At 66.1% G+C, this 27,279-nt stretch overlaps 3 protein-coding genes across 3 annotated transcripts; 2 read left to right on the plus strand and 1 right to left on the minus strand.

The window, feature by feature from the left end:
• Positions 1 to 699: 699 nt before the first annotated feature.
• CHLRE_09g403145v5 (uncharacterized protein) lies at positions 700 to 5,478 on the plus strand. The gene is made up of 8 exons (XM_043066103.1): positions 700 to 1,064; positions 1,341 to 1,665; positions 2,346 to 2,470; positions 2,874 to 2,969; positions 3,306 to 3,399; positions 3,813 to 3,941; positions 4,365 to 4,463; positions 4,772 to 5,478. Exons 1-8 carry the CDS (start codon positions 982 to 984, stop codon positions 4,985 to 4,987), a joined length of 1,167 nt encoding a protein of 388 aa, XP_042921443.1. The 5' UTR covers positions 700 to 981; the 3' UTR covers positions 4,988 to 5,478.
• Positions 5,479 to 5,593: 115 nt separating this feature from the next.
• CHLRE_09g403182v5 (uncharacterized protein) lies at positions 5,594 to 23,719 on the minus strand. Its single transcript, XM_043066105.1, has 36 exons — positions 23,441 to 23,719; positions 23,182 to 23,364; positions 22,616 to 22,721; positions 22,148 to 22,203; positions 21,833 to 21,979; positions 21,157 to 21,384; positions 20,776 to 20,862; positions 20,355 to 20,489; positions 19,826 to 20,053; positions 19,186 to 19,356; positions 18,718 to 18,957; positions 17,957 to 18,217; positions 17,726 to 17,779; positions 17,184 to 17,291; positions 16,543 to 16,724; positions 16,034 to 16,206; positions 15,467 to 15,611; positions 14,891 to 15,008; positions 14,392 to 14,547; positions 13,856 to 13,998; positions 13,485 to 13,683; positions 13,074 to 13,169; positions 12,476 to 12,660; positions 11,878 to 12,058; positions 11,515 to 11,670; positions 11,225 to 11,284; positions 10,816 to 10,918; positions 10,392 to 10,530; positions 10,071 to 10,142; positions 9,676 to 9,793; positions 9,118 to 9,295; positions 8,829 to 8,914; positions 8,250 to 8,411; positions 7,489 to 7,637; positions 7,043 to 7,139; positions 5,594 to 6,740 (listed from the first exon to the last, which is right to left on the minus strand). Exons 1-36 carry the CDS (start codon positions 23,606 to 23,608, stop codon positions 6,426 to 6,428), a joined length of 5,385 nt encoding a protein of 1,794 aa, XP_042921444.1. The 5' UTR covers positions 23,609 to 23,719; the 3' UTR covers positions 5,594 to 6,425.
• Positions 23,720 to 23,839: 120 nt separating this feature from the next.
• On the plus strand, positions 23,840 to 27,279 carry CHLRE_09g403219v5 (uncharacterized protein). Its single transcript, XM_043066108.1, has 5 exons — positions 23,840 to 24,267; positions 24,979 to 25,029; positions 25,451 to 25,641; positions 25,906 to 25,972; positions 26,282 to 27,279. The coding sequence occupies exons 1-5, from the start codon at positions 24,079 to 24,081 to the stop codon at positions 26,390 to 26,392; spliced, it is 609 nt and encodes a 202-aa protein (XP_042921445.1). The 5' UTR covers positions 23,840 to 24,078; the 3' UTR covers positions 26,393 to 27,279.

A 27,279-nucleotide genomic window follows, 5' to 3' on the forward strand; every position in this document is an offset into this window, starting at 1 on the left:
CTGCCGGGGGCTGCAATGGAGGCATGGGGGACTCGGGGAACTGTGTTCCGAGTGCTGCCTGGCTGAGCCGGGCTCCATCTGGGTAGCCCAGTGCGCAGCGGCTGCTTGCAGCCGTGCAGGGGAGGAGGATGCCTGGTCACAGCTTGCTGCACCCTACGGGACCTTACCAACCTGCCTTACCACTGTCCCATCGCACTACGCCACTACCACAGCGCATGTAGCAAGGTGATCAATACATAGGCAGCAAGCGCGTCAGGCAGACAGCGAGACGCGGCCGCACCCATAAGAAAGAGCTGGAAAGAGAGCACTTGACAGAGCAGGTGTTGGCCACTTGGCCCGTTTGCGATCAGGTCATCAGGGGGAAAAAGTGGGGGGGGGGTCCCCGAGTGGTCGCACTGTGAAGCACGGGGGGCCCTGACGGGGCTGAATCCCAGCAAGGGCCCAGGAGGCCAGGACAAAGCAGGCACCAGCGGGGCACCGCCGCATGTCGACTCTTAGCATAACCCCAAACACAATGTCGTACCCGCGAATGCTCTTCGCGCACATCAGCCAAGGCGAGCATCCGGGCGAGGGGCCAGAAACTGGGGGGACTGCATGCGTGAGGGATGCCGCGTGGGGTTGCCGGCTGTCGAAGTATAAATGCGGCCGAGAGCGCAGACGGTAATTTCTCACTTATTACATAGCTTCCATATTACGAAACAGCATAAGAAAACACGGGTCAACACTCTCGACCGACCAGTGCTTGACTAGAGTTGCCACGCGTCGACCTTCTTTGCTTTGCGCATATATTTGTCGAGCTGCATCACAAAAATGTTACTTAAAACATGTAACGGCCTCCATGCGGCCGGACCCCGCAAGCGACGCGAAATTGCATGCGGCGCTGCGAAGGGCGCCAAGGGCGCCAAGCCCAAAACAGCAGGGAAAGGATTTGGGTCGGGCACGCAAGCCACTTCGCCGGTGCCGCTAGCGAAACGGAAGGGAATGGCGGTGCAGTGGCTGGACGACCTCGAGCCAATCGTGTTGGAGCCCAACTCCGACATCGGCCCCAACACCCGCGACAAAATGTGAGGTCCCTCCCGCCCTGGAACCACATTACGCGCGGGCCCATGCATTCGTCGCTTCCTGGGTTTCCTTCACTATACATGTTACACATCCCTAGCTGCCGGCAAGCGTGGCCCTGCCCTGGTGCCCAGGCTCAACCGTGCAGGACCCCAGACTAGCTCGTGCTTCTCCTTTCCTTGCACTCTTGCAGTGCCAGTGCCTAGCCCACTATACGTGGTCCACGCCTCTCAACGTGCTTGCTGTCTTTGGCTTCTCTCCATCTTCCTACATCCTATCAGGCTGTACTATATGAACCTAACGGAGGAGCTGTGTGGTCGCACGCCCAAACTCCTGGACTGGGCCTGGGCCAAAGCCATGGAGGAGCGGCAGCGTGAGGCCCTGGCCAGCCCCGTGCTGCTGCTACAGCCCGACAGCAGCAGTAGCAGCAACAACAATGGCAGTAGCAGCAACAGCGGCAGTAGCAGCGGGTCTCAGGGGCAGCAAGGGCAGGGAGGCACTGCGGTGCATCTGTTGGACGTGACGCATGACGACTTCGCGAACCCGGCGCTGCTGGCGGCGGTGTGGCGGCAGCTGCAGCCAGATGCCGTGGCACTGGACGTGCAGGTGGGTGTGGAGGGAGGTGTGAGGGAGGTGTGGATAAGGAGCGAGGGGAGGGAGCGTGGGGAGGGGAGGGAGGGGAGGGAGGGGAGGGAGGGGAGGGAGGGGAACGGGGAGGGGAGAGAGGGGAGGGGGAATGGGGAGTGAGGGTGGGGGCACTGCAGCAAGGGAGGCCGGGGAGGTGGAGGCACGTGGGTGGGCGTGTGTGTGGGTGAAGAGCGTGGAGCGTGGGTCGCTGCCCGAGCATGCGGGTGCACGGGGTTTAACGCGCGGTGGGCGAATCCGTGCGGGAGGAAGCCGTGCTTGGGTGCCTGTGAAGAGAGGGCTTGGGGCACAGGCTATCGGCGGCTCAGTCATTCTGCAGACGCGTATACTCAGGTGCCCGGTGGTAGTGTGCGGGTCAGCTGCCCCTCCTGCTGCACAGCGCCACGTCATTCCCCGCCCTCCCCACAGCCACTGCCACAACCGCCTGCCTCCTCTCCTCTCCTCCCACGCTCCCCTCGTCTGCCCTCCCACGCCCCCCTTTCGCCTCTCCTCCCCTCCCCTCTCGTGCTTCCTCCCTTGGGCTGGTACTTACTACCCGCGCCCTACCAACCCCGCGTTTCCTTAACAGCTGGGACCTTGTCGTCCGAGCATGTACGGTAACTTCCTTCCTCCCTCCCTCCCCCTCCTCCCCCTGGCCTCAGGCGCCCTACATCAAGTCCTTCACCCGTATGGCCAAGGCCCTTCCGCCCGGTCTGATGGACAAGCTCACTTCCGCGCCCCTGACCTCGCTTTCCGCGGCCCTCAACCATGGCGACGATTTTGATCGGTGGGGACAGAGCGAGAGAGGGAGAGACGGGGGAGGGGGTGGCGGCTCCGGGGCAAGGGGACTCGAGAGGGGGCCAGGGAGGTATCTGCACGAGCCCGAAGAAGTAGGTCCCAAAGGTCAAGGAAGCGTCGCCCGACCCAGCGGGGGCTGGGGCTCGAGGGGGAAGGGGGGTGGCGCGAGGAGATGGTGTGCGGTCTGCAGCCGCCGGCGGGGTGGGGAGAACGGTATTGCGGGCGTGTGCTTTGCCGGAAGGTTGTGAGGGCGCGGTGAGGCGTTCTTCTTCGACGTCGACCCTTGACGTGGGCGGTTGTGTGCCCACGTAGGCAGCCCATTCCCCTCCACTGCCTCCTCCCGTTCCCACTACCGCTCCCGCCCCCGCTGCTGCCTGCCTCCGCCTCCTCAGGCTGCGCTGGCACCACGCCATCCTGTCTGTGAGCAGCTCGGGTGGATCACCCATCGACTTGGACGAGGCGACCCTAGTCAACGTGTTCGCAAACAGGTGGGGTAGCGGGAAGGGCATGGCGGGGTGGGGGGCTTGCAGGTGGTGTGGGGGTGGCGCGGGGGGTGATGGTGATGTGTGGCGGCTGGCAGTGACGGGGATTGGCTGATCAGCTGATGGCGGCTCTGCGATCTCCGGTGCTGTGCTGGCAGTGTGTTGCAACAGCCACGCTGCGCAGAGGCAGGGCTTGCGCAATCTCACACGCGTGACTTCCCAAATCCCATCTCTCACACGCTCGCGTACTCACGCACTCACACATTCACACACATACACACACACTCACACACACACACACACACTCGCGCACTTACAAATCAACACGTTCGCACGCCGCAGGGACCTGCACCTGAGTGAGCCGATCGCGGCGGCGGCGCTGGCGGCGGCGGCGGGCCCTGGATCCAACGTGATGGTGCACGGGGTAGACGTGGAGGTGGGTGGGCTGGCGGCGGTTGGGCTAGCAGCTGAGGTGGGGTTGTAGATACCAGCTGAAACTTAACCAAACCCAATGGGGAGTGGGAGCAGCGCGATGGGACTTGCTGCTGCTCATGCTGCTCATATGGGTGAGCGGGGGGCGGTTGGGAGCAGGGAGGTCGGGAGCTACCCAGCTGCTGCTACAGCTACCACATTACGGTATCACCAACCCCTTGGCTGCTGACGGCTGACGGCTCTGTACTCTTTGCACTCGGGATTCCCCCTCCCCCCGTCCAAACACGACCGGGATTCCCCGTCCAAACATGACCCCATCCCACCGCACTCCCCGTACAAACACGACCCCATCCCACCCCAATCCCCCTCCAAACACGACTGCATCCCACCCCAATCCCCCTCCAAACACGACCGCAGGACGACGCCATGCTCAGCGCCCTGGATGAGGATGAGTTCTGGAGCGACGCCGACACCGCCGGCTACCACAAGCGGCTGATGGCGGCGGCGGAGCCACAGCTGCGCGCGGCCGTCAACACCTGGCTGCAGGTTGGGGTGGGGGTGGGGTGGGTGGGTAGGTTTATCCCAGAACCCAAAGCAAGCCAGTGGGGTGGGGTGGGGTGTGGGTGGGGTGGGGCATTGGGGCAGGTGTGGGTATGGGTTAGCAAACGGGTTGGGGACTGGGGTGTTCGCCTTGCAAGGTGCCGTATTTCCCAGTCCTTGCAGTTTGGAAGCCCTACCACGTACTGCAGATGCGCGCCTTCCGTCGTCCCCTCCCAAAACGCACGTTCTGCCGTTGGGGCTGATCCCTTTCGACCCCTTTGCCTCCTGCCCTTGCCCCTCCCCCCCTTTTGCATTGGGTTTGGTTTAGTTTGGGGCTTTGGATTGGTATCTCCCACCGCCCTTGGTAACCCCAGCCGATTCCCGTCCCCACCGCCCCTTCCACCCCGCCCCCGCCTCCCCCGCATCCAGGGCATTCCCTCTGGCACCACCGCCACCCTGCCCCGCCAGCGCTTCGTGCTCACGCGGCTGGAGGCGGCGCTCACCCCCGACCAGCAGCGGGCGTTCCAGGTGGGTGTGGGCGCGAGGGGGTGGCTGGGGGGCGAAGTGTGTGTGTGTGTGTGTGTGTGTGTGTGTGTGTGTGTGTGTGTGTGTGTGTGTGTGTGTGTGTGTGTGTGTGTGTGTGTGTGTGTGTGTGCGTGTGTGTGTGTGCGTGTGTGTGTGTGTGTGTATGCGTGTCAGAAGGTTCGGGCATGTGGTCGCCATGACATCTTGCGGCCTTTGATCTTGCCGCCTGCCTCATCACCCGGACGGTCGCCCGGTTCAAGCACTCACACACGGCCACAACGCTGCGCTGTGCGTCGGCGCCCTTCCCCCAGGCGGCCGACGTGGAGTGGCGGCGCGGCCACAAGGAGCCGCGGGTGCGCGAGCAGCAGGCGCTGCGGGAGCAGCAGGCGGCGCACATGGCGGCCCGGATTGCGGACGTGGCGGCGGGGCGGATAGGCGGCCGCCGCTGCAGCCGCGTGCTGGCGGTGCTGGGGGGCGGGCACGCGGCGCGGGTGCGGGCGCTGCTGCAGGCGCAGCAGGCGCGGTAGAATACGGGGGGCGCAGGTGTGGGGGTGCGATGGGGGAGGGGTTGGACTAACGGGTTGGGTCGTTGGAGTGGAGCGGTAGCAGGGGTGGTGGCAGGCGCAGCGTTTAGGACGGACGAAAGGGCGTCGGCCGTGGGGTTCAGCCGTTCAGGACTTCGGGCCGGTGGCGGGTGGCAGAGCATGCTTCAGACACGAAGGCAGGGGCAGGGGCAGGGGCAAGCACAGGTGGCTGCAAAGTGCCGTAGTAGGAATTAATAGCTACGAGCCTGCGACGCTGCGTGCGTATCAGGTTTGCCTCAATGGCCTGGGACAGGAACTCAGGAAGATTCGGGACAGCGCCTGCTCAAAAGCCCAGGAGCCGGGCCGAGCTGAAGCACTGCGCCTTCTCGAAAGCCCGGAAAGCACAGCAGCATTGGGTTGAGGCAAACCCAGCTCGGCCAACTGGCAGCTGCTGAGCTGACGTCTGTCGAGCAGGGGTGTAAGGGCGTGGAGCAGGAGGCCAGGAGCACCCCTGCCGTCGAGCGGTCCAGCCGTCCAAGTCAGTCAACCCATAGCGTTCCGGTGCCGACTGTTTCAGGGCATCTGCATCTTCGGGCAGCGGCAAGAAGCGGGTGTGTTTTCACGCAGACCTCACGCCATCAGCAGCAAGCGGATGCACGCACTGCACCGCGCCCTCTTTGCCCTCGCCGGCCCAGCGCGCACACTGATGTGCTCCCACTGCAGCCCGGCACCAGCGCTGCCGCCTGCCCGCACCCGGCACCCCACGTGTCCACACACACGGGCCATCCACGCGCCATTGAATTCCTAGTAGGCTAGTACAAACAAGAGCAGAGGGTGGTGAGAAGCATGATCCCGAGTGTGGCGGCTAGTATCCCGGCCCACAAATCCCACAAGGCATGTCAGGGCAAGAGTCGCATAGTCACAAAGTGGGTTCGGGGTTACTTCACCGCCCACGCGCCAGCGCGTGCATCCAGCCCCCTCCACAGCACTCAGTGGCATCCCTGCGCCGCGCCTCGTGCGCGCGCGCCCCTTTCCTCCTCCTTTCCTATTGCCTGACTCACATGACGGTCCATGCACGCCGCTTGGCGGCCCCCCCATTTCCACAACACCTGTGCACCGCCGCCGCTGCTTTACACACCACCGGCGCAGGACCCGGGGCCGCGCCCCCACGTCTGTCAGGCCACGCTATCCGCCTTTAATAGCCGTCGTCCACCAGTCAGCCGCACTATGCATACGCCTACCTCGCCTCCACGCCTTGCTGCTGCCCGCTTGTGTCCTACTCTGCGACTGCTGCACACGCCCGCAGCAGCACTGCGACAGCACCGCTCAAGTGCCTCCGCCCCAGCCCACACCGTGTCTTGCATTCCCTACCTGCCCAACCGCAACAGAGCCCCCACCGCACATTGTCGCCGCCTCACCCCAGCTGCACACCGCCGGCCCCTCACCACGCCCGGTACCCGCCGCCGCCGCCGTTCCCTCCCTGCGATCCGTACTGCCCATAGCCGCCGGCGCCACCGGGGCCCGGCGGCCCGCCAAACGGCGGCGGCGGCGGCGGCATACCTCCGTACCCGCCGGGGCCGCCGCCACCCGGCCCGCCGTACATGCCTGGTGCCCCGCCGGGGCCGCCGCCGCCGTACACCTGTGTTGGCGGGTAGCCGCCACCCGGCGGGCCGTAGCCGCCGCCGCCACCAGGGTACGGTTGCCCGCCGTATCCGCCGCCCTGGCTGCCTCCCGTGTAGCCACCCGGCTGCTGGGGCTGTGGGGGGTGGGTGTGAGGTGGGGTTGCGAGGTTTGGCGACGGGAACAAGGTGAGCGCCTCGGGAACAGGGAAAAGCGTGCAGTGCAGCAGGCGGAAGTGAGGCGTGAAATGGAGTGCGGGGCGGAGGGTGAGTTGGCTGTCTTGAGTTTCGACAGAAGGAAGAACAAGAAAAACACCGAGCGCACGGCAGCTGTCTTTTGCGTCAGATGCGTCACGTGTTGCTTTGCGCTGCAGCACGCAGCGCGCCCGGGACCCGCCCCGCTCGCCCTGCACCGCCCTGCCGGCACCGCCGCACGCACCTGCATCTGCACGCCGGTGCGCATCTGCGTCATCAGGGCGCGGGTGGGTTCATTGTAGCCCAGCTGGTCGCGTGCCGCCGCCTCGCGCCGCTTGGCCCTGTGCGGCACAACCATGGGGCGACGGGTGCGGTGGTGGGTGCGGTGGTGATCGTGGCAGCGGACGGACGGCCACCCGTGTCCTTGCACCACATGGATGGACACGAGGACACAGGAGAAGGCAGGCATCCACAGCACCCACCCCGCATCCTCTACCCGCCCTACCTCGCAAGGCCTTCACCCACCAAACCCATACCCCCGCCATGCCCACAACCCCACCCCATGGCCACGCTCCCCATTGCGGCACTACCGTGCTGCTCACCCCACGCCCAACTCTCCCCCCCTTTGACAACACACGCAGCCCCCCCCCCCACGCCGCCCCCCCCCCCGCCGCCCACACACATACTCACGGGTCCACGGGGTTCTTCTTGAACACCGCCAGCATTCCGTCCACGGAGCCGTGCAGCCGCCCGCGGAAGTAGAAGCCGCGCGGGGTGACGTAGAAGGACTCGCGGTGCACCGAGGCCGCTAAGCAGAACACGATCTGGGCGGCGGCGGCCTGCAAGAGGTGGGTGGCGGCGGGGTGGGAGGCGGGGTGGGAGGCGGGCTGGGAGGCGGGGTGGGAGGCGGGGCAACGGGGGCTGGGGGCGAGCTGGGGGGGGGAGGTGACCCGGTCGCCAAAACTTGCAGTCCTCCCCCCGTGAATCCATAATCATCGTCCGACCAATTTAAACCCTCCCCCGCCCCACCCCCAGGAAGACGTAACTTGCTCCCCACATACCACGCTACACAGGACGGAGGCCAGCGCCTGGGACCTAAGCGTGTGGGCCTCGGGCGTGCCACTCCCCACCACCACCACCACCACCGCCACCACCACCACCACCACCACCACCACCACCACCACCACCACCACCACCACCACCACCACCACCACCACCACCACCGCCACCACCACCACCACCACCACCACCACCACCACCACCACCACCACCACCACCACCACCACCACCACCACCACCACCACCACCACCACCACCACCACCACCACCACCACCACCACCACCACCACCACCACCACCACCACGCCGCACGCACCACGCCACACGCACCTCCTCCCTTCCTCTCCTCCCCCCTCCTTCCCCCTCCTTTCCCCCCACTCGCCCCGCCTCACCTTGTCCCTGAGCGCCAGGTAGTAGGGGTGCACCGTGGGGTTGGCGCGCTTCTCCGCGCGCACCCGCTCCTCCACCTCGGGCGGCGTGGCGTCCAGGAACTTGCGGTGCGCCGTCAGCTGGCCGCAGTGCGACACCAGCGGCTCCACGTAGTCGGCGATGACCTGGCGGCAAGCAGGGGGAGGGGCCCGTGGAGGGGGGGGGGTGAATACCAGCCCAAACTAAACCAGAACAAACGAAGACGAGCGGAGCACTGGCAGAGGTGTTAGTTGCAAGCGAGAATACTTATGGGATGTGGGGGTATAGTTAGGGAAGTGGTAGACGGTAGCTGCTGACAGTACCCGGGGGGCTACAATCATGATTATATACAAGGCGTAGCCGGGTACAGGGGGGGGCAGGCCGGCAGGGCACGCCGCGCACGTGTGCTGTACGGCCCAGCATGTGTGTGTGTGTGTGTGTGTGTGTGTGTGTGTGTGTGTGTGTGTGTGTGTGTGTGTGTGTGTGTGTGTGTGTGTGTGTGTGTGTGTGTGTGTGTGTGTGTGTGTGTGTCAGGCGGGTGGTTCCCCTGTCGCCCCACCCACCTGGTCCAGGTCCTCGTACACCAGGTTGCCCAGGCCGCAGTGGCTGGCGTCGATGGTGAAGGGCGGCGCCAGCGTCAGGTGCGCGGCTGTAGCGGAGGGGCGATGGGTTGGGATATTATGCGCGGCCGGTGTGGTTGGAGCGTGGTTACAGAGTGGTGCCAGGGATTGGAATCGGGAGTACGGCATGCGTGTGTGTGACGGGCAGGGGGCAGGTTCTTATGTGTGTGAGACGATTAGGGGCTTTTGCTCGCGCGGGCGATGTGCGCGCGGGCCGCCCGGTTGACCTCACCTCTCCCCTGCGGCTTGTCGCTCTCGCGCAGGAAGGTCACCGCGAACACGGGCCCCGCCGCCAGCTGCGCGATCTTGATGGTCACGTCCAGCTCGTTGGGGTTGCGGCGGTAGGAGGGGCGCAGGATGGCGGAGCCCACGGGCACCTCCTTGGGCGCCAGCGCGTGCACCGCGTCCAGCTGCAGGGCGGGGCGGGGGGGGGGTCGTAGATACCAGCCCAAACTAAACCAAACCCAATGCAATAGAGCGGGGGGTTACATTCATGACTAGTTAAGGAAGTGGCAGACGGGGGGGGTGCAAGGATGTTTGGAAAAGCGGGGGGGGGGATGGTGGTGGCGTGATGGTGTGGTTTACTAGGGAGCGAAGTTGTAGCCAAGGCACTGTGGTACAGCAGGCGCGTCGTTACCGGTGACCATGCAGTCCAGCAGGGTGGGCGGTTTGGGGTTTCTGTGATGGTGTCACGGGTGTGTGCCATGCACCTGCCCACCCACCCTCTCCTCTCCCCCCTCCAGCCCACCTAGCCCCTCTAGCCCCTCCAACCCCACCGCACCCCGCACACCTGGCTGATGTTTTTGAACATGGGGTGCCGGATGGGCCGCACCAGCACCGTCTGCTCCCGGCTGCGCCCCGCCTCGTCCGCACGGCGCTTGGCGGTGGCCTCGGTCTTCTCGCGCACCCTGTGCCGTGAGGCAGAGCGGCGAGGAGAACCCAGATACGGTGCCACCAGTCAGACGGCGCATTCCATACTCCAGGGACAGGGACAGGGGGTTAGCTCTCATGCAATCCCGAAAGGAAGCAGGAGCGCTGCAAGGAGAAGCTACAGGGACAGGGGGTACAGGTACAGGCGGTACTCCGCACTGGCTTATTCCCCTCCACCGCCTCCACCATCAACAACGCCACGCCACGCCACGCCCTAATGTATGCGCACGCACGCACGAACGCCTCCGCACTCACACGTAGTTGGGCTCCCGGCTGGCGCAGTACTTGCGCTCGTACTCGCCGCCCTCGTCGTTCACCACAGACGACCTGGCGGGAGGCAGGTTTGAAGGAGGGAGAGGGGGTGATGGGACATGGTGTGCGGCGTGGGGGAGGTACATTCATGAATATGTAAGAAGTGAAGGCGCAGCCAGGAACAGAAGCAGGCGGGGTCGACGGGTCACGGCGTGTGGCGTGGGGGAGAGGTGAGGTGGTGTAAGGCGAGGTGGAGCGAGGGCGCTGGGAGGGCGCGCCGTAGGGTCATACCGTACACACACGCACGCACATATGATGACTCACTTTGTTGAGAGCACCACCATGAAGCGAGTGCCGCTGCCGGATTGGTCGGGCTGCTCCTCTATGCGGATGATGCGGCCGCGGGCCACGCTGTTGAGCCGCGACTGCATCACTGCCTGCCACTCCGGGCCGCCCACGCGGCCTGCGACAACAGGGGAAGGGAGGGCGGGCGGCGGTATGCGAGCCGGGGGGGGGGGGTACATTTATAATTCTTTAAGAAGTGAAGGCATAGCCAGGGGAAAGGATGTGTGGTGGAGCGGTAGCGGAACGGGAATGCAGACGGGAGGAGGTAGGCGAGGCGAGGCGACAACCAACCGCCGCTGCCGCACAGCCAGTGCCGCTCTGTGCACTGCGGCTCAGGCGTGCGCTCAACTCCTCACGCTCCCACGCTCCCCCCACACGCGCTCCCGCGCCCTCTCTGGCTCACCCGTGTAGCTGCCCGACACCTCCTCCGCCGGCACCATGCCCTCCGTGCCGCTGTTGATGAGGATGACCTTGAGGCAGTCGCGAGTCACGTACGTGATCTTGACCTGTGGGTGGAGGAGGGAGGGGGGAGTGCAGGCAGGTGGAGGGGGTGAACTAGAGAAATAAAGCGCAGGGAAAGGCGTCCGCCCCCGCGACGCAGGGAAAGGCGTAGCCCGCGCTGACATGGACCATGGTAACTGCCCTCCCCACCAGCCAAGCTCGCCGGCGCCCAGGCGCGACTGCCTTGGACATGCCCCGCCTCCCGCCCCGCTCTCCCGTTCCCCGCCTCCCGCCCCGCTCTCCCGTTCCCCACCTCCAGCCCCGACTCCCGGCCCGCCCCTCCCCTCCCCCTCCCCCCCGCCTCCACTCACGTCCACGATGCGCCCCTCCTGCAGGCTCTCCTCGCTCTCGTTGTTGCACAGCAGGAACACCTGGGGGCGGGCGGGCGGGCGGGTGTGCACGTGTGTGTGGGTTGGCGGGCGCGGCGGTGAAAGCACGGAGCGCTGACAAACCAAGACATGGACCAAGGAAAACGGCGTTCGGCGGCGTTGGCTCTTCGCATGGTGCACGTGCAGGAGCGTCTGCTCTCGCGCACATGCACACACCGCCAGCCCTCCAGTCCTCCAGCCCCCCAAACCCCAATCACCCCACCCCACCCCACCTGTCGCGGGCTGATCTCCTGCCATGCCGGCCGCAGCTCCATGGCCGGGCACACCAGCTCCGCCACGATGTCGATGAGCGTGGGCAGCCCCACAGGCAGCGGCTTGCCCTCGGCCGCCGCGTCCGACATGAACTTCTCCAGGTCAAACGACTCGATCTGGGAGGGGGGAGAGGGGGTGGGTGGGTTGGGGATTACAATGAGGTTGGGGGTCGGGCTGCTCCATTTGCTACCCCGGGTGTAGCCGGCATGCCCAAGGCCCAGTTACCCCCCATGGCCCCATCACCACCACCGCCTCCCGCCTCCTCCCTCCCCCAGGATTGCGTCTTCGAATGGTTCAGGCACACCCCCTCCCTCCCCCCCCACCTTGTCCCGCTCCTCCAGCGCCGCCTCCGCCTCGCCCACGCCCGTGGCGGCCTGCGCCAGCTGGATGGCGATGCGGTAGTGCTCGGGGCTGATGCGGCTGTTGTCCAGGGTGCGGAAGGACAGGTTCTCCAGGTGCCGGATGCCGGGCACCTGCCGCACCCGCAGGTAGGCGCCGCAGTTCCTGGGGGGGGTGAGGTTGGGGGCGTGTGAGGAGGGGGTTGCAAGGATTGATACAGAGAAGTGTAGCGAAGTAGGCAGCAGGCGTGGTGGTTTACATTCATGGGCATTCAAGAGGTGAAGGTGGAGGGCGGGGGTGGGGGTGGAGAAGGCGGGGGCGTGTAGGGAGGGGGGTTGCTAAATTGGGGAGGTGCGAGGTTAAGGGTTGCGAGGCTAGGCTAGGGCAGTGAGGACCGGGTTAGGGGGTTGGCGTAGGGCAGGTACGGAGGAGAAGCGGAGCATCCGGTACAGCGGGCCAGGCATGGGGGTCAAGCCGTTCATGGCGAACGGACTGAGCTTAAATCACTTGCACTAACATGGAGCGCCGACGTGGGGCGCGACGGGCCGACGGGGCCGACGGGGTCTGGCCGGCTGGCCTCACCTGAACACCACCTTGCCCAGCACGCCCAGGTCCTTGTACAGCATGGAGCGGCTCTCCGCCTTGTTGCGGTTGCGCTGCAGCGCCGCCAGCAGCGCGCCCGCCTTGCGCGGCCCCAGCCCCGGCACGAACTGCAGCAGCTCCGAGCGCCAGGCCACGTTGCAGGCCAGGTTCACGTCCACGCCCACCTGAGCACGGCGATGGAAGGGCATGGCGATGGAAGTCCAATGACGCACGACGACATAGAAACATAGTACCAGCTACTGCCCAACTTTGTACGGCGATGCACGCACGGACACGCGCGGGAAGGCCGTGTGGCGTACGGCATGGTAAGTAGGCAGGCAGCAGCGCAAGGGACGGTGGTGGCAGAAACATAGGAACATGGCACCGCACCGTAGCGACGGGTTTGACCGTTGAACAGTTCCCGCAACGGGACAAAGAACTTGAGGGTGAGAGAGGCAGACAGTGTGCGCGTGTGTGTGTGTGCGTGCGCGCGCGCGCGAGTTCCCCAGGGCCACCTCCCCCTCCCCCTCAAGCCAGACATCCTGTTCCCAATATTTTTCACCTTACAATCCCCGTTCCAGCCACGCCCCACACCCACCTGCGCCCCTGCCGTGACCATGACGCGTGTGACGGCGGCCATGCGGTCGTCCTTGCCCAGCGCGTCCTGCATGTCGTACACACCCAGAGACAACACCTGCGTGCGCCAGGAATGGAGTGTGGGGTTGGGGTTACAGTCATGATGAGCTAAGGAAGTCGTAGACGGGGGTGCGGGGTGGAGTGCCCCGCTTGGCTTCTCGCCGCTCCCCCTCCAGCCACTTCCTTTCTCCTGCCCCGTTCCCTGCTGTCCCCCCTCCCCAGGTCCCCTCCCCTCGCCTTGCTGTGCTACCCCTTGCACCTGCTCTTCCGCTTCCCTCCCCTAACTAAACGCAACCCCCTAACCCTCCCCCGGCGCCTGCCCCTCCCCCTCCCCCTCCCCGCCCTCCCCCGCACCCCCCCCCTAACCCCTCACCTCCTTGTCCGGCCCGCACAGCGCCGCCAGCAGGCTCAGCGGGTCCAGCGCCGAGCGGCCCAGCCCCACCGCCCGCCGCACCAGGGGCGCGTGCTCGCGCAGCTCGGACCGCCCCGCCGCCGACACCTCCCACAGCGCCGCCAGCTTCTCGTCCATGGGGAAGACGGTGATGCCGCGGGTCTCGTGGTCGATCAGCGCGCTGTTGAGGTGCGGATGGGGTTGCAAGGATGTTTGGAAAAGCGGTGCGGAAGGGGAGGAGATTACATTTAATAACTTGTTTAAGATGTGAAGGCGTAGCCAGGAACAGTGGGGGAGCGGCTACCCGCTATGCCGCTTTTCCTAACCTAATCTCGACGTCCCCAGTTGCTCACTCGGCGTGGTGCTCCAGCAGCGAGTCCACGATGTTGCGCATGTCCTCGTGCAGCTGCCTGCAGGCCGGCGCCGCGATGCCCACCAGCACCGCATGCGGCAGGTGCTCCAGCAGCTTCTCGCGGATGCGGGCAGCGTCCTTGGACTGCGGGGGTAAGGTGGGGCGAGAATGGTGAGGGGGTCGCGTTCATAATAAGTTAAGAAACTGAATGCGCCAGGGGTGGGGTAAAGGAATTGCGGGGGGGTTGCAGGGATGTTTGGAAAAGCGGTACAGGATGCATTGAAGACTGCAGACGAAGTCGTTACCACATGAGCGGGGGGGGGGTTGTAAATGCCAGCCCAAACTAAACCAAAACCAACGAAAACGAGCGGAGCACAGGCAGAGGCGTTAGTTGCAAGCGATAATACCTATGGGATGGGGGCATGTGAGGCGCAGGAGGCGAGGCAGGCGTGTGGGCGGGTTGGCAGGGTGTGGAGGCGGCGCATGACCCCACACAGGGCGCCCGATCCCAGGCTGCGTACACGCACAGGCGCGCACCTTGGCAGGGTCGGTGAACACGGCGCCTGCGCCCTGGCCGCTGCGGCGGATCTGGCCGCTCAGCTGCCCGGCGAAGAAGAAGTCGGTGAGGTTGCCCAGCTCGTTCAGGAACACCACCGCCGTGTTGTTGGGCTGGCCCGTGGCGGGGTTCAGCTCCTGTTGGAGTTAGGGGGGGCAGGTGGCGGGGTTGTATTTATGATTAATCAAGTAGAATGGTAGGGGATTGATAGGCCGTTCATGGAGAACGCAGTGAGAAAATCACGCAGGGATCACATTCATGATTAATCAAGGAGTTGTAGCCCGGTTCAGTGGTGCAGCTACCGAGGGAGGGAGTTGACGGGAGGTTGGGCGTTGGGATAGGCACGCGGGTCCAGATCCAAGGGAGTGGGTTTCAACTTGCAAGGACTAGCCGCCCACCCGCCTGCCCAGCCACCCGCCCGCCCCCACCCCCGCATCTCGCCCCATGTCTTAACCTTGCAATCCCCCACTCCCGCCCCACCTGGTTGCCGTAGCACACGATGCACAGCCGCGGGCTGGCCAGGAACTCGTCCTCGCTGTCCGCCAGCGGCAGCCGCAGCGGGCCCGCGCTGGCCACCTTCCACAGCGCGTCAGAGTAGCTGTGTGTGTGTGTGTGTGTGGCGGGGGGGGGGGGTGGACATCGTGGGGTTATATCGTGGGGCTACATTCATGATTGATTGAGGAGAAGCGGAGTCATTCCAGGCACATTGGTACAGCAGGCGGGGATCAGGGGATCAGGGGGCGGAGATGTCAGATCACGACCCTGTGCCCCGTAAGCCCTCCGGCCCTCCGGCGGGGCGATGACGGAGTGTTGATGCAGGCACCACTCCGTCTGGCAGGGATGGCCTCTCCCTCTCCCCATCCCCTTCCCCTCCCCATCCCCCGCTTGGGCACTGGCTCAGTTTGGACTGGACTCAACTACCCTACCCCCGCTCCCTCCTCCCTCCAGCCCCACCCCTTCCGCCCTACCAAAACACCCACACACACACACATACACACACACACGCACGCACACGCACACGCACACACACACGCGCACGAGCCCCACCCCACTCACAGCCGCAGCGCGTGCTCCCTCGCCTCCGCCAGCAGCTTGGCGTGGAAGTGCGCGCGGAAGGCTGGCAGCAGCTGCTCCTCCAGCGCCGCCTTCACCACGTCACGACGCAGGCCGTTCCACTGCTGCGCCACAGCGCCGCGGTCGCCTGCGGGTTTGGGTCGGGGGGTTGTGTTCATGAGTAGTTAAGAAGAAGCGCAGTTGTTGGGGGGAGGCAGGGAGGGATGAAGGAGGTGGGTGGGTGTGGGTGGGTGGAGTCTGTCCCAAGCATGACTACGGTGGTCCTAAAGGTGATGTTGCAAGACCGCAGAGTTTCACTTAAGGGTTGTCCAGGCATGACCGAGCGAGTGGACCAGGTAGGAAACGTGCAGTGGTGAAGGCGCTTCATCCCCTTCTCCCCCGGGTTTAGTTTGGCCTGGTATCTACAATCCCCTCCCCCCGCTCTGGCGCTGGACCAATGGCCGCCGTCGGTCATTGGCACGCGCACCGATTATGTCTAGAGAACCGGTTCGCTGGTGCATGGCGCCAAACCAGAACACAGCCATACCGGATACATCTACTGCGACTCACTGCTCTGGAACAGCTCCGCCACGTCGTTGACCAGCTTCTCCGCCGCCGCCGACTCCAGGTGCAGTCGCAGGCTGGCCAGCCGCTCTCGCGCCGCCTCGTCCAGGCGCAGGAACAGGTCGCTGGAGCCAAAGTCCGCCAGCCGCTTCTTGCGCAGGCGGGTGGCCAGAGCGTACCTAGAAGCAGGGGCGGGTGGGGTTGCAGGGATGTTTGGAAAAGCGGTACAGGATGCAGTGGTGGGTAGGGTGGGGCAGGGTGGGGTGCGTGCATGATTGATAAGATGGATGAAGAAGTAGAGTTGTGGGGTGGGGCGGGATGTGTGGGGCTGGGCGGAGGTGGGCGACGGTAACGGTATGCGGGCTGCGTCGATTCCTTCCTTGTCCACTCTCTCCAAACACCCAACACCCAAACCTCCAACCCTCAAAACCACGCAGCCCACCACCCACAACCCACAACCCTGTCCTCCCTCCCCCCCCCCCACACACACACAAAAGGCACGCGCTCGCGCTCACTTGTGGAACGGGTCCAGCACCGCCTCGCCCGCCTCCGTGGCCTCCGCCGACACCACCGCCTGCTTGAAGAACTCGTTGCGCAGGAAGGTGCGCAGCCCGGCGTCCCCCACTAGGTTGTGGATGGCGGCGGCGCGCACCGCCGACACCAGGCTCTCGGGGCTGTAGCTGGAAATGATGGGGTTCTGAGAGGAAGGGGCGGGGAGCGGGGAGGCGGGGGGTTGCAAGGTTTCAAAAACATTGGGAACGTGATACAAACAAGGGAATCAGGGGACAGCAAGAACCCTAAAGGCATGGGGGGACAGGGAGAGGGGAGAGAGGGAGGCTTGAACACGCCGGTTTGAGGAGCAAGCAAGGGAAGCCGCGTGTGGGCGGGTATGCGCAGTTAGAGGAGGCGACCCCTGCCCCTGCCCCTGCCACTGCCCCTGGCCCTGCCCCTGCCCCTGGCCCTGCCGCTGCCCAGGGCCCTGCCCCTGGCCCTGCCCCTTCCCCTACCCTTGCCCCCAGCCCTGACCCTAGCCCTGCCCCTAGCCCCCCTGCCCCTAGCCCCCCCTGCCCCTAGCCCCCCCTGCCCCTAGCCCCCCCTGCCCCTAGCCCCCCTAGCCCCCCTGCCATCCCCTGCCATCCCCGCGCCACCAGCTCACCTCCGGGTGCCGCGCCTTGAGTGACTCCAGCGCGCCCGCCGCCCAGTCCAGGATGGCGCCCGGCGGCGTGCGCGGCTCGTTGGCGCCCACACCCGCGTGGCCGGCCTCCTGCGGGCGGCAGGGGGTGCGGGTGGGCGGGCAGGTGGGGAGGTGAGAGGTTACAATCATGATTATTAGGGGGGTTCCATGCATGTTAAATAAGACGGGGGGCGGGCGGGCAGGTGCGTAGGTGGGAGGTTACATTCATGACTATCTAAGACGTGGGGGACATCGGTACAGGGGGAGGTGGAGATGAAGTGGGGCGTGTGCAGCGGGGCGAGTGCGCGTGTGGGTTTCAGGCAGCCGCGTCACAGCTGTGGAGGGAGGTGTGGAGGAGATGTACACCCGCGAGAGCACAGCCGCACGCGCACGCCCACACAGACGCGTGTGGGGCTGTGTGAACCCCGACTGCACACCCGCACAGACGCGTGCGGGGCTGCGTGAACCCTGGCCGCACACCCGCACACCAGCACAATCGCGTGTAGGGACCCCCGACCTCGCACCTGCAGGTTGGCCAGGAAGGCGCTGGGCTCCAAACAGAAGTCCGACACCAGCTCCTAGGGGCGGGCGAGAGGGGGTGAGGGCGTGGCGGAAGGTGAGCAGGGGGGTTGACTGGCGCTCGTGCACAGCGTGGGCGGCATGGCTATGTGGTTAAGCAAGGGCAAGGCAAGGGCAAGGCCGTCCCGGCCCGCGTCTCATTCCCTGCCCCAAACCCCCGCCCCTGCCTTGCGCACCTGCATGCCGATGAGGCGCGCGGTGCGGTTGGCGGCGCCGCGGTTGGGCCGCCGCGTGGCGCCGCCGCCTCCTCCCGCGCCCGCTGCCCCCTGCGTGCCGCCCTGGCTGCCTCCCGCCCCCTGCGTGCCGCCCGCCGCCGCCGCCGCCGCCGCCTGCGAGCTGCTGATTGACAGCATGGCCATCTGCGCCTCGGGGTAGGCAGCCAGCACGCCGTTCATGCGCTGCTGCACGTCCGCCAGCGCCTCCAGCGTGTGGGCGGTCTGGGGGGGGGGTGGAAGGGATGGAAGGGGTGGAGAGGGGATGGAGGGGTGGAGAGGGGGGTGGAGGGGATGGAAGAGGCGGGGGCGTAGGTGGGCTTGTTTGCGGGGCGTGGGGGTGCCTCAGCCGCGATTTGTCGTGTGAAACCCAGCGCAAAGCGTGGGCGTCCCTCAACTGTCTTCACCAGCGCCCGCCTCCCCCCCTGTAGTCTTCAGTGCATCCTGTACCGCTTTTCCAAACATCTTTGCAACCCCCCTCCCCCCGGGTCCACATGGCTGCCTGCCTCCACACCCACCCACCCCCTCCACCCACCCACCCACCCACTTGACGACGCCACAGCGGCGCCCCTACCCACCACCCACACCCCTCTACAACCCGCCCACCCACCCACTCCCCATCCCCACCCCACCCCACCCCATCCCCACCCCACCCCATCCCATCCCCACCCCACCCCACCCCATCCCCAACCCCACCCCCGCCCCCAACCCCACCCGCCCCCCACCTGCAGCGCCTCGCCGCACTCGTCCAACGCCCGCAGGTCGTACTCCAGCTGCGCCGCCTTGTCGCCCGCCGGGTCCGGCGCCTGCTCCAGCGCCGCCGCCAGCAGCTCGCGGCTGCGGCCCAGCGCGGCGGCTGCTCGCTCGCGGCGCTGCGCCATGGCCCGGTAGCGCAGCGCGGTGTCGAACACGGCCCACAGCACCGCCCAGCGCCGCACGCGACGGTGGTGCGGCTGGACAAAGCCCTGTCAGCGGCGGCGTGTTGGGCGCGGCGGCGTGTTGGATGCGGTTATGAAGCGATGTGTTGTGCGAGGTGTGGGATGGAAAAGAAGGGCTTAATCTGGTCGGGGTGCTGCCTGTGTACACCCCTCCGCGCTCGCTTTCTCGCCTCTACCTCCACCCCAGCCCGCGACGCCAAACCCCCCACCCACGACCCCCCCGCAGCCCCCCACCCACGACCCCCACCCACGCACCTGGTCGTAGTGTTTCTTGTGCCTCTGGCCGCGCTGGCGGTCGTACTCGTCGCGGCTGGTGACGGCGGGGGCGTCGTCGGGCGCCAGCGCCAGCAGCGGCCCCGCCAGCTCCTTGCGATACATGGCCACCACCGGCACCTCCTCGTGCCGGTCGAAGAACTGGCCCAGCACCTGTGAGGGGTGGGTTACATTCATGATTATTTAAGAAGTGAAGTCGTAGGCAGGTGCAGTCGCATAGTAGACGTGTTGTTACCGATGGGAGGGGATGGAGGGTGGGTGCGAGGTGGGAAGGGGAATGGGTGGGTGGTGACCAGTGTGGTGTGCAAGCGACCCGCCGCAACCCGCCCCACCCCAACCCGCTACCGCAGGCCCTGCCCCCTCCACCACCGCCCGCCATGCGAGACTGGGCCCCGCCTTTCCCGGCTCTGCTTTTCCCATTCCACCGCCACCGCAATCCCTCTCGACCACCACCACTAGCGCCCCCTCCCCCGTTCTCCATGATGCGCTATCCCCCCAGTGTGCTACTCCCTGCGCCCAACCCCACGTCCCCACTCCCCACCCAGTGTCCCCACCCGCAGCCATCCCCTCAGCCTTTCATGGGCGGCTGCCCCCCCCCCTTCCCCCTTTCCCCGCCGCTCACCGCGCGTATGGCGGTGCGCACGCGGCCGTGGCGCGCGCTGTCCTCCGTCCAGGCGCGCTGCCCGTTGTCCATGCGCGGCGTGAGCAGCGCGCGGTGGTGCGACAGGCGCAGCGTGCAGCCCTCGGGGCCGCCCACCACGTCCTCGCCCTCCACCTGCCCCACGTACTTGCCGGCGTCCGGGTCGTCCTGCCGCCCGCCCATCACCACCGCGTCGTAGGTGCCGTCGATCTGAGCGGGATGGGGGCATGGGGTGGGGCATGGTGGGCGCCATACTTCATATCGTTTGGTTGGGAAGTGGAATTGTAGGTGGGGGCCCGGGCACGTGGGTGTTTGTGCTAGAAATCGGGTGAGGTCAGTAACCGGCATTCGGCACGCAGCACCACTGCCCCCACCAATCGCCCCCATCCCGTCCAGATCCACCACAGCCCACCGCCCGCCTCTGCACCGCCCCGCGCTCTCCACCGCGCGCCACCGCACACCCACGCGCACACCCACGCGCCCACGCACGCGCCCACGCACGCGCGCGCACCTCCTCCGCGCCTCTCGCCAGCAGGCGCCACTCGGGCGTGTTGGCGTCCCGCATGCACGTGTACACCCACTCCGCCGCCGCGTCCAGGTCCATGCCGCCGCCCGGGGCCGAGCCGCCGTCGGGCCCCAGAAGCTCCTGGCGGGGCAGGGGGAGAGGGCGCGAGGGAGAAGCAAGCGAGGAGCACGGGAGGAACGTGAGGAACCAAAGGATGCGGGAGGATGGGGAGGCGGGCAAGCTGCCCGTCCGCACCTGGTGCGCCATGCCCCACAATTGTCAAGTCTGTAAGATAGAGCTCCATCAATAGCCCACCCCCTAGCCGCCCCATCCCACCCCAGCCGCCCCCATACGCCCCCACATGCAGCCGCCCCCACCCGCCCCCACCTGCAGCCACACACACACCCCCCACCCCACCCGCCCCCACCTGCAGCCGCTCCGGCACGTCCCGGTCCTTGATGGCCTGGTCCTCGGGCCGCAGGTGCGCGCGAGCCAGCTGCTCCGGGTCCATCACCTGGAGGGGAGGGGGGCGGAGGGGAATGGGGTTGAGGGCAGTGGAGGAGGACACCGGGTACATGTCGCGACAGGGATATCGGTTACCTGCAAGATGGCTGCCGCAAAACCCCTAACTCCCCGCACCCCTAACAGTCACAGCCCCATTTTCTCCATACGCACGATCCGCCAACCATGCCCTCCTCCTTCCCCACCCCACCCAACCCCAGCCCCACGTCCCGCTACACGCCCCGCTCCCCGCCCCCCTCCCCGCCCCTCCTCCAGACGCCCCCCCCCCCCCGCAGCCCCGCCTCACCTTCATGGCCTGGCGGTACGTCTTGGCGCGCTGCCGCTCCTGCCGCTTCTGCCGCCGCGCCTCCGCCGCCGCCTCGTCGTCGTCATCGCCAAAGTCGTCCTCCTCCTCGCCCGCCTCCTCCTCCTCGCCCGCCGCCGCCGCCGCCGCGCTGCCCGCCGCGGGCCGCTGCCGCGCCGTCTCGTACATGTCCATCAGCGCGTCCACGTCGCCGAAGATCTCAAACGCATCCTGTTGTTAGTGAGTTGGCATGGGAGCATGTCGCTAAGAAGGGAAGGTTTCTGTGCCATGCTGTCAAGGGTTGCGGATAGCGGAGCCGTTTCCCGTATGCCCGCGCCCCCCCCCATGCCCTGGACAGAGCTAGCGGCACGCCTCTCTGCCGCTGCCTGCTGCCCGCCGGTGCCTCCGTCGAGCACCCACTCCAGTAGCTGCTCGCCAATCGCCCCCATCCATCCTGTCAACACTGTCCTCGTCACCACTCCACCACCGCACGTCGCACCCCCCCACCTGGATTGGTTTAGTTTGGGCTGGTATTCACAAATCCCCCACCCACCCCACACCACCGCATCCACCACCGCACCCACCACCACACCGCACCCACCACCACCCTGCCCCCCCTCCCTGCCCCTCCCCCCCCCTCCCTGCCCCTCCCCCCCCCCCTCCCTGTCCACCACCGCACCTGCATGGCCCGGCTGCTGACGCCCGGGATGGCGGCGGCGCGGCGGCGCTGCCTCCGCCGCGGCGCCGACTCATCGCCCTCCACGATGAAGTCCGCCATCTCGTCCTGGTCATCCAGGTCATCAAAGTCCTCCTCGCCAATGGGCACCTGTGCGGTTGGCGGTTGGCGGTTGCACGCTTAGCGGCGGCGGGATAGCGGGATGTGGGTCGCCGTCCGGCAGTCTGCCTGTGTCAGCCCGCCCGCCCGTCCCGCCCGGCGGCCGCCACGCGCCCACACGCACACAAGCGCCCACCAGCGCCCCCCCCCAGGGCGCACCTGCTCCTCGCGCCGCGCGTCGCGTCCGCCCGCGTCCTCCACCTCATCCTCCAGCTCTGCAGGCCAGCGTTATGCCGGCGGAGCAAACGTGTCAGGCGGCAGGCGCACGGACCGAGCGCACGGCCGCATGCATGGCGGAGGCGCCACGCGGGCGCGCCCAACTGATCGGCCCAATATCAAGCTCAGGCATTGAGCCCAGGCCCTTAAGCGGTCTGGGCAACACGTGCTCGCCCCTTGCCCCGTCACTGCCCCTTGCCCCTGATCCCAATCCAAGCCACAGTCCGTACACACGTAAGCCTTCTAGCACCAGTCTGCCGAACCCCCCCTCCCAAAGCCTGCCCCAAGCCTTCACCACACCCCGCCGCCACCCTCCATCCCACCCCACCCCTCACGCCCTGCACGGTCACCCAGCCGCTGGGCCCTCCACCCAACCACCCACCTAGCCTGCGCACCGCACCCTGCACCCACCCTCGTATCCAAACAGATCCTTCTGCAGGTCCGCCTCGTTGGTGGCGCGCCGCCCGTCCTCCGCCTGGCTCTTCAGGCGCTTGCGGCCCGTCGGGCGGCGGATGCCCTGCAAGCATGATCGTCACCACGCGGCGTGAAGTTGGGGCAGTGTAGGGTTGACCGCGAGAGACCTTTCTGTGTGACGGGCACACACGTGCCCCCGGCATGAGCCTAACCTCGCGGCATATGGCTCTTGCCTTTGTCCCTAGACGCCCGTCCCACACGGCCACCGCAGCTGGCAGGAAAACTCCCGGGAGCTGCTTGCGGCCTCCAGGCTGTAGGGAGTTCCATGCGTGTGCGGCCGTGGTGCCTTTCGGTCCTGGCCGCGGTCAACGTTTGACCAGGGGTGGCTGCCACGCCCGCCGCCACAGTCAGCCCAATGCGGCTCCAGTCCGTGTGCGCCCCCCCCCCCCTGCCACGAACCCTGGCGCACTGGGGCCCGGTGCCTCTCCCACGTCTGTGCGCGCATGCCCGCACGCTGCTCCGTATCGACATCTATACGCCGTTGTGCCCCTGCTGCCCCGTACCTGCACTTGGTTCTCCTCCAGCAGGTCATAGTCATCGTCGTCCAGGCGCAGCTCCCGCTCCCGCTTCTTCTTCTTTCTGCGCTTGGGCGCTACGCGTTCCTCCTCTTCCTCCTCCTCTTCCTCAGCATCATCCACGATGAAGCCATCCTGCTCATACTCGTTCTGCTCCTCGTCCTCGTCCTCCTGCAGCAGCAATTCCCCCGCATGGCGCACGGTCAGCCTCGCCATGCCGCCGCGAACAGCGCGACCAGGCACTTACCTCCGAGGAATCCTGATACTCTGCCTCGTCCTCCTCATCCGCTTCTCCCTCTACCAGGCCGGCTGCGCCCTCGCCAGGCTCGCCCTCGCCCTGAGCCTCCGCTTCGCCGTCCTCATTTGCCTCCTGCTGCGGTGGCAGCTGGTCCTCCAGCTCCTCGTTGTCCGACATGGTTGCAGCGCTACCTAAATGGAAAAAAGCTTCAGGACAGCATCATCCTCTTGCCGATCTGCGATACAAGGAGCGCGCCTTGCGCAAGGTGTTCTAAGAGTCAACTACAGGTACTAGAAGAAGCAAGTACAGGTAAGCGTGTGTTTTGAGTGCACCTGACAATTTGCTCGCGCCGCATGGACGACCCCAACTCTTTCCCTCATGTGTTTTCAGTGTCTACGCCAACAACACGGCATTGAAAATAATATCATTAACAAGTACATTTGCAAAAACTGCACACTTTGCGCTGTCTTTCAATTTTGCTTCCACTGGGCCTCGGGCCTTCTTGCAAATTCCCTTACCGCGCCCGGCACTACATAAAAGCTTTTGTGACAAGTCTTCATTCAGGAGGGCACACTAGACAGGTCTCGGCCGCCCGCAAATCCCGCCCAGGGCGGCTGTGCAGCAGCGCCCGTGCGCAGTAGGGCAGGATGGACAACCTCACTCGGTTATGGCGAGTGCGGCGGACGTGCCTGCAAATGCTGAACGACCGCGGGTACCTGGTCAGCCAAGAGGAGATTGGCACGACGAAGGACCAGTTCCGTGACCGCTTCGGCGAGAACCCGCGGAAAGACGACCTCACAATCCTGGTGCCGCGGCAAGACGACCCCACGGAGCAGGTGCGACCCTGCAGGTCTCAATGAGCGCGTCTGGGAGGCGGCAGCAGCAGCTGCAGGGGTAACAGCAGCAGCTGCGGCAGAGGGGCGGAGGGGTGGACGGGCCTGCAGGCGCTGCTCACGGCAGCCGCGTGCCATGCGTGGCTGCGCCCAGCGGACAACCCGGCACAAGCAGCTTACCGTGCAGCTGCATGGTCAGCTACACAGCTAGCTACACTGCGCACACGCGCCACAAAGGAGGCACGGGGACTAGCAGCAGCGGACACGACAGCCCGGCAGCGGCACAGGGCCACAGCCTTCGCCGCAGCTCGCAGTGTGGCATGGACGGTCGGGGCGGGGTGGGTCGGGCAGTTGTAATCAGCGACACGTGACCGCGAGGAGGATGGCGATGCCATGCCATGCCGGGAGAGCGTCTCCAGTGCATCGTCGTGGTGCTATTCAGGCCGGGGCAGGCAGGGCAGGGCAAGGTCACGCCGGTGCAGCATGTCGGCCGCGTGTCACAATCTCGCCCTGCGCGGTGCCGCCCTCTTACACCACGGCAACGCTCTGGTGCACGCATGCCTGTCATGCATGCGTACACCACACCTGCCGAGCATGAAGCAGCCATCAACGTGCCGTTGTGGGTGTGTTGGAGCCTGTTGCGGTTGAACACATACGCCTGCGTGTGCACCAAGTTATTGGACACCACACACACACACACGCACACACACACAGATATTCGTGTTCTTCCCGGAGGAGCAGAAGGTGGGCGTCAAGACCATCAAGGTGAGGCCGGCGTGGGTTTTGGCTGGGTTTGGGTGGGCAGATGATTGGGCTTGGGTGAGCTGTGGCGCGGCAGAGCAATGCCTGGGTATTTTACGGGTGTTGCGGGCCGCACGCAACTGGGTTCACCTGAGTCGTGGGGCCATACGAGCGCTGCGGGAGGCGCTGTTGGGCAGTGGGTGGCGTGACAGGAGCGGCACAGCTGCGATGAATGAATGCAATCGTGTGCCAGGGTTGACACATCAGCTCTCCCTGCCAGAGTGGGGACACGAACGGAAACGGGCAAGCGGCAGTACCATCGCCAACCCGCCGCCTCCCGTCGCAGCGCCAAGTTGCCCCGCCTCTCTCCCTCCCCCCAACTCCCAATCACGCCATTGCCCTGGCTGCCCCCTTCCCTTCTTCCCTCTACCCCCGCCCCCCGCAGCTGCTGGCGGAGCGCATGAAGGACGAGAAGGTGAACCGCGCCATCATGGTGACGCCCTCCAAGTTCACGCCCTTTGCCAAAAGCGCGCTTGAGGACATGCGGCCCAAGTACCACATCGAGCACTTCCTGGAGTCCGAGCTGCTGGTCAACATCACAGAGCACGTGCTGGTGCCCGAGCACCGCATCCTCAGGTGGGGGCGCGCTCTCAGGTGTACGTAGTGGGGAGTAGTTCATTCCAGCCGCATGAGGAAAGCCAAGAGTGAAGAGCAGCAGCCTGTGAGGAGTGGGGCTTAGGGGGGGTGGGGTCCAGACGGCGGCGCGGCAGGCGGGCGGAAGGCAAGGGGTTCATCGACAGCGGGGGCATCGGGTGCGGCGGCTTGTTTTACTTATCTTCCCTATTTATGCGACCCCGCCTTCCCGTGTTGCTTCTTTCCCTCGCTGTTTCGCGCTGCCAGCCCCGATGAGAAGCGCACGCTGCTGGACCGCTACAAGATCAAGGAGACGCAGCTGCCGCGCATCCAGGTAGGCGGAAGGGGGTTATCTTAGATACCAGCGCAAACTAAACCGGGGGGGACCGGCGAAGTACCGTAGGTGGGTTGACGGTGGGGACATACGAGTATGAGGAGGGGTGTAAGGAGGCCAGTGCCCGCCCATCCCATCCCATCTCGGAATGCGCTGTCTGCCGTTACATTGCGGCGGCTATCAGCCGCACCACGCTCAAGTTTGATTCCCATCTTTATTCGACGTACCCGCCAACCCCACCACTCATTGTCGCCCCCTACCTGGCCTGCTCCCATTCCCTCTGCCCCGCTTCTGCCTCCCCCTGCTCAGGCCTCGGACGCGGTGGCCCGCTACCTGGGTCTGCAGCGCGGCCAGGTGGTCCGTATCGTGCGGCCCTCCGAGACAGCAGGCCGCTACGTCACCTACCGCTTCTGCGTATAAGCGCGGCGGCAGGGGTGGGGTGGGCGAGAGGAGAGGGGCGGGCTGGCTGGCCGACGAACAGGGAGAGGGGCGGGCTGGCTGGCCGACGGACAGGGAGAGGGGCGGGCTGGCTGGCCGACGGACAGGGAGGGGCGCGGAAGGGGTGTCGTCCCGTGCCGGGGGCGGGCGGCTGCAGGGCTGGTATGTTAGGAGCAGGTGGAGTGAGACAGAGGGTGGGGTTGAGGGGCGACCATGTGTGGGTACTTCTTGGGTCTTGGTGTGGGGGAGGGGGAGGGGGTGTGGCGGGCAAGGCGGTTAAATGCATGACCATGCGGCGGTGTCAGGCGCAATGTGCTCGATGACGAGACCACATCAAAAGGGAAACGCGTATCCGAGTGCTTGATGTGTGCGGAGGCGCGGCAGGGCGGACTGGATGGTGCGGAGGTGCGGCGCTGCGCAATCGTTGGCGTATGACGGATCTTGTGGGGTGGGGCCAGCAGAGCGCAGCGATGCTGAGGCTGAGCCGCTGCGGCGGCCTGACACAGGGCTGGTCCCGCCACGGTCCTACGTGGCAGCCGCCTCTGTGGCGCTGAGGCTCTGTGGCAGCGGTATGGAACGGAAGGCAAGTGCGGATTACAGTGCAGTGCAACCCGGCGCCAGGTCCAGGCAGTGTGGAGGTGTGTCCCTAGCGCCGCGTTGAGGGGGCAACGGCAATGGCCCGGCAGCGCTTGGGGGAGGGCAAGTAAGCAAGTTCTGCGAGGAAGGATGCATCCGTCATTCCGTCCGCTCATGTCTGCGCAGGGCGGTGCTTTTGCAGGCTGAGGCGCTATGCTGTCCGCCTGGTTCAGAAGGGTCCAGATGGGCCCCACGCCCCCACGTACAATCTGTTGTGAACTGTATTGCAAAAG

Source organism: Chlamydomonas reinhardtii, chromosome 9 (assembly GCF_000002595.2).
Source record: "Chlamydomonas reinhardtii strain CC-503 cw92 mt+ chromosome 9, whole genome shotgun sequence".
Taxonomy (NCBI): Eukaryota; Viridiplantae; Chlorophyta; class Chlorophyceae; order Chlamydomonadales; family Chlamydomonadaceae; genus Chlamydomonas; species Chlamydomonas reinhardtii.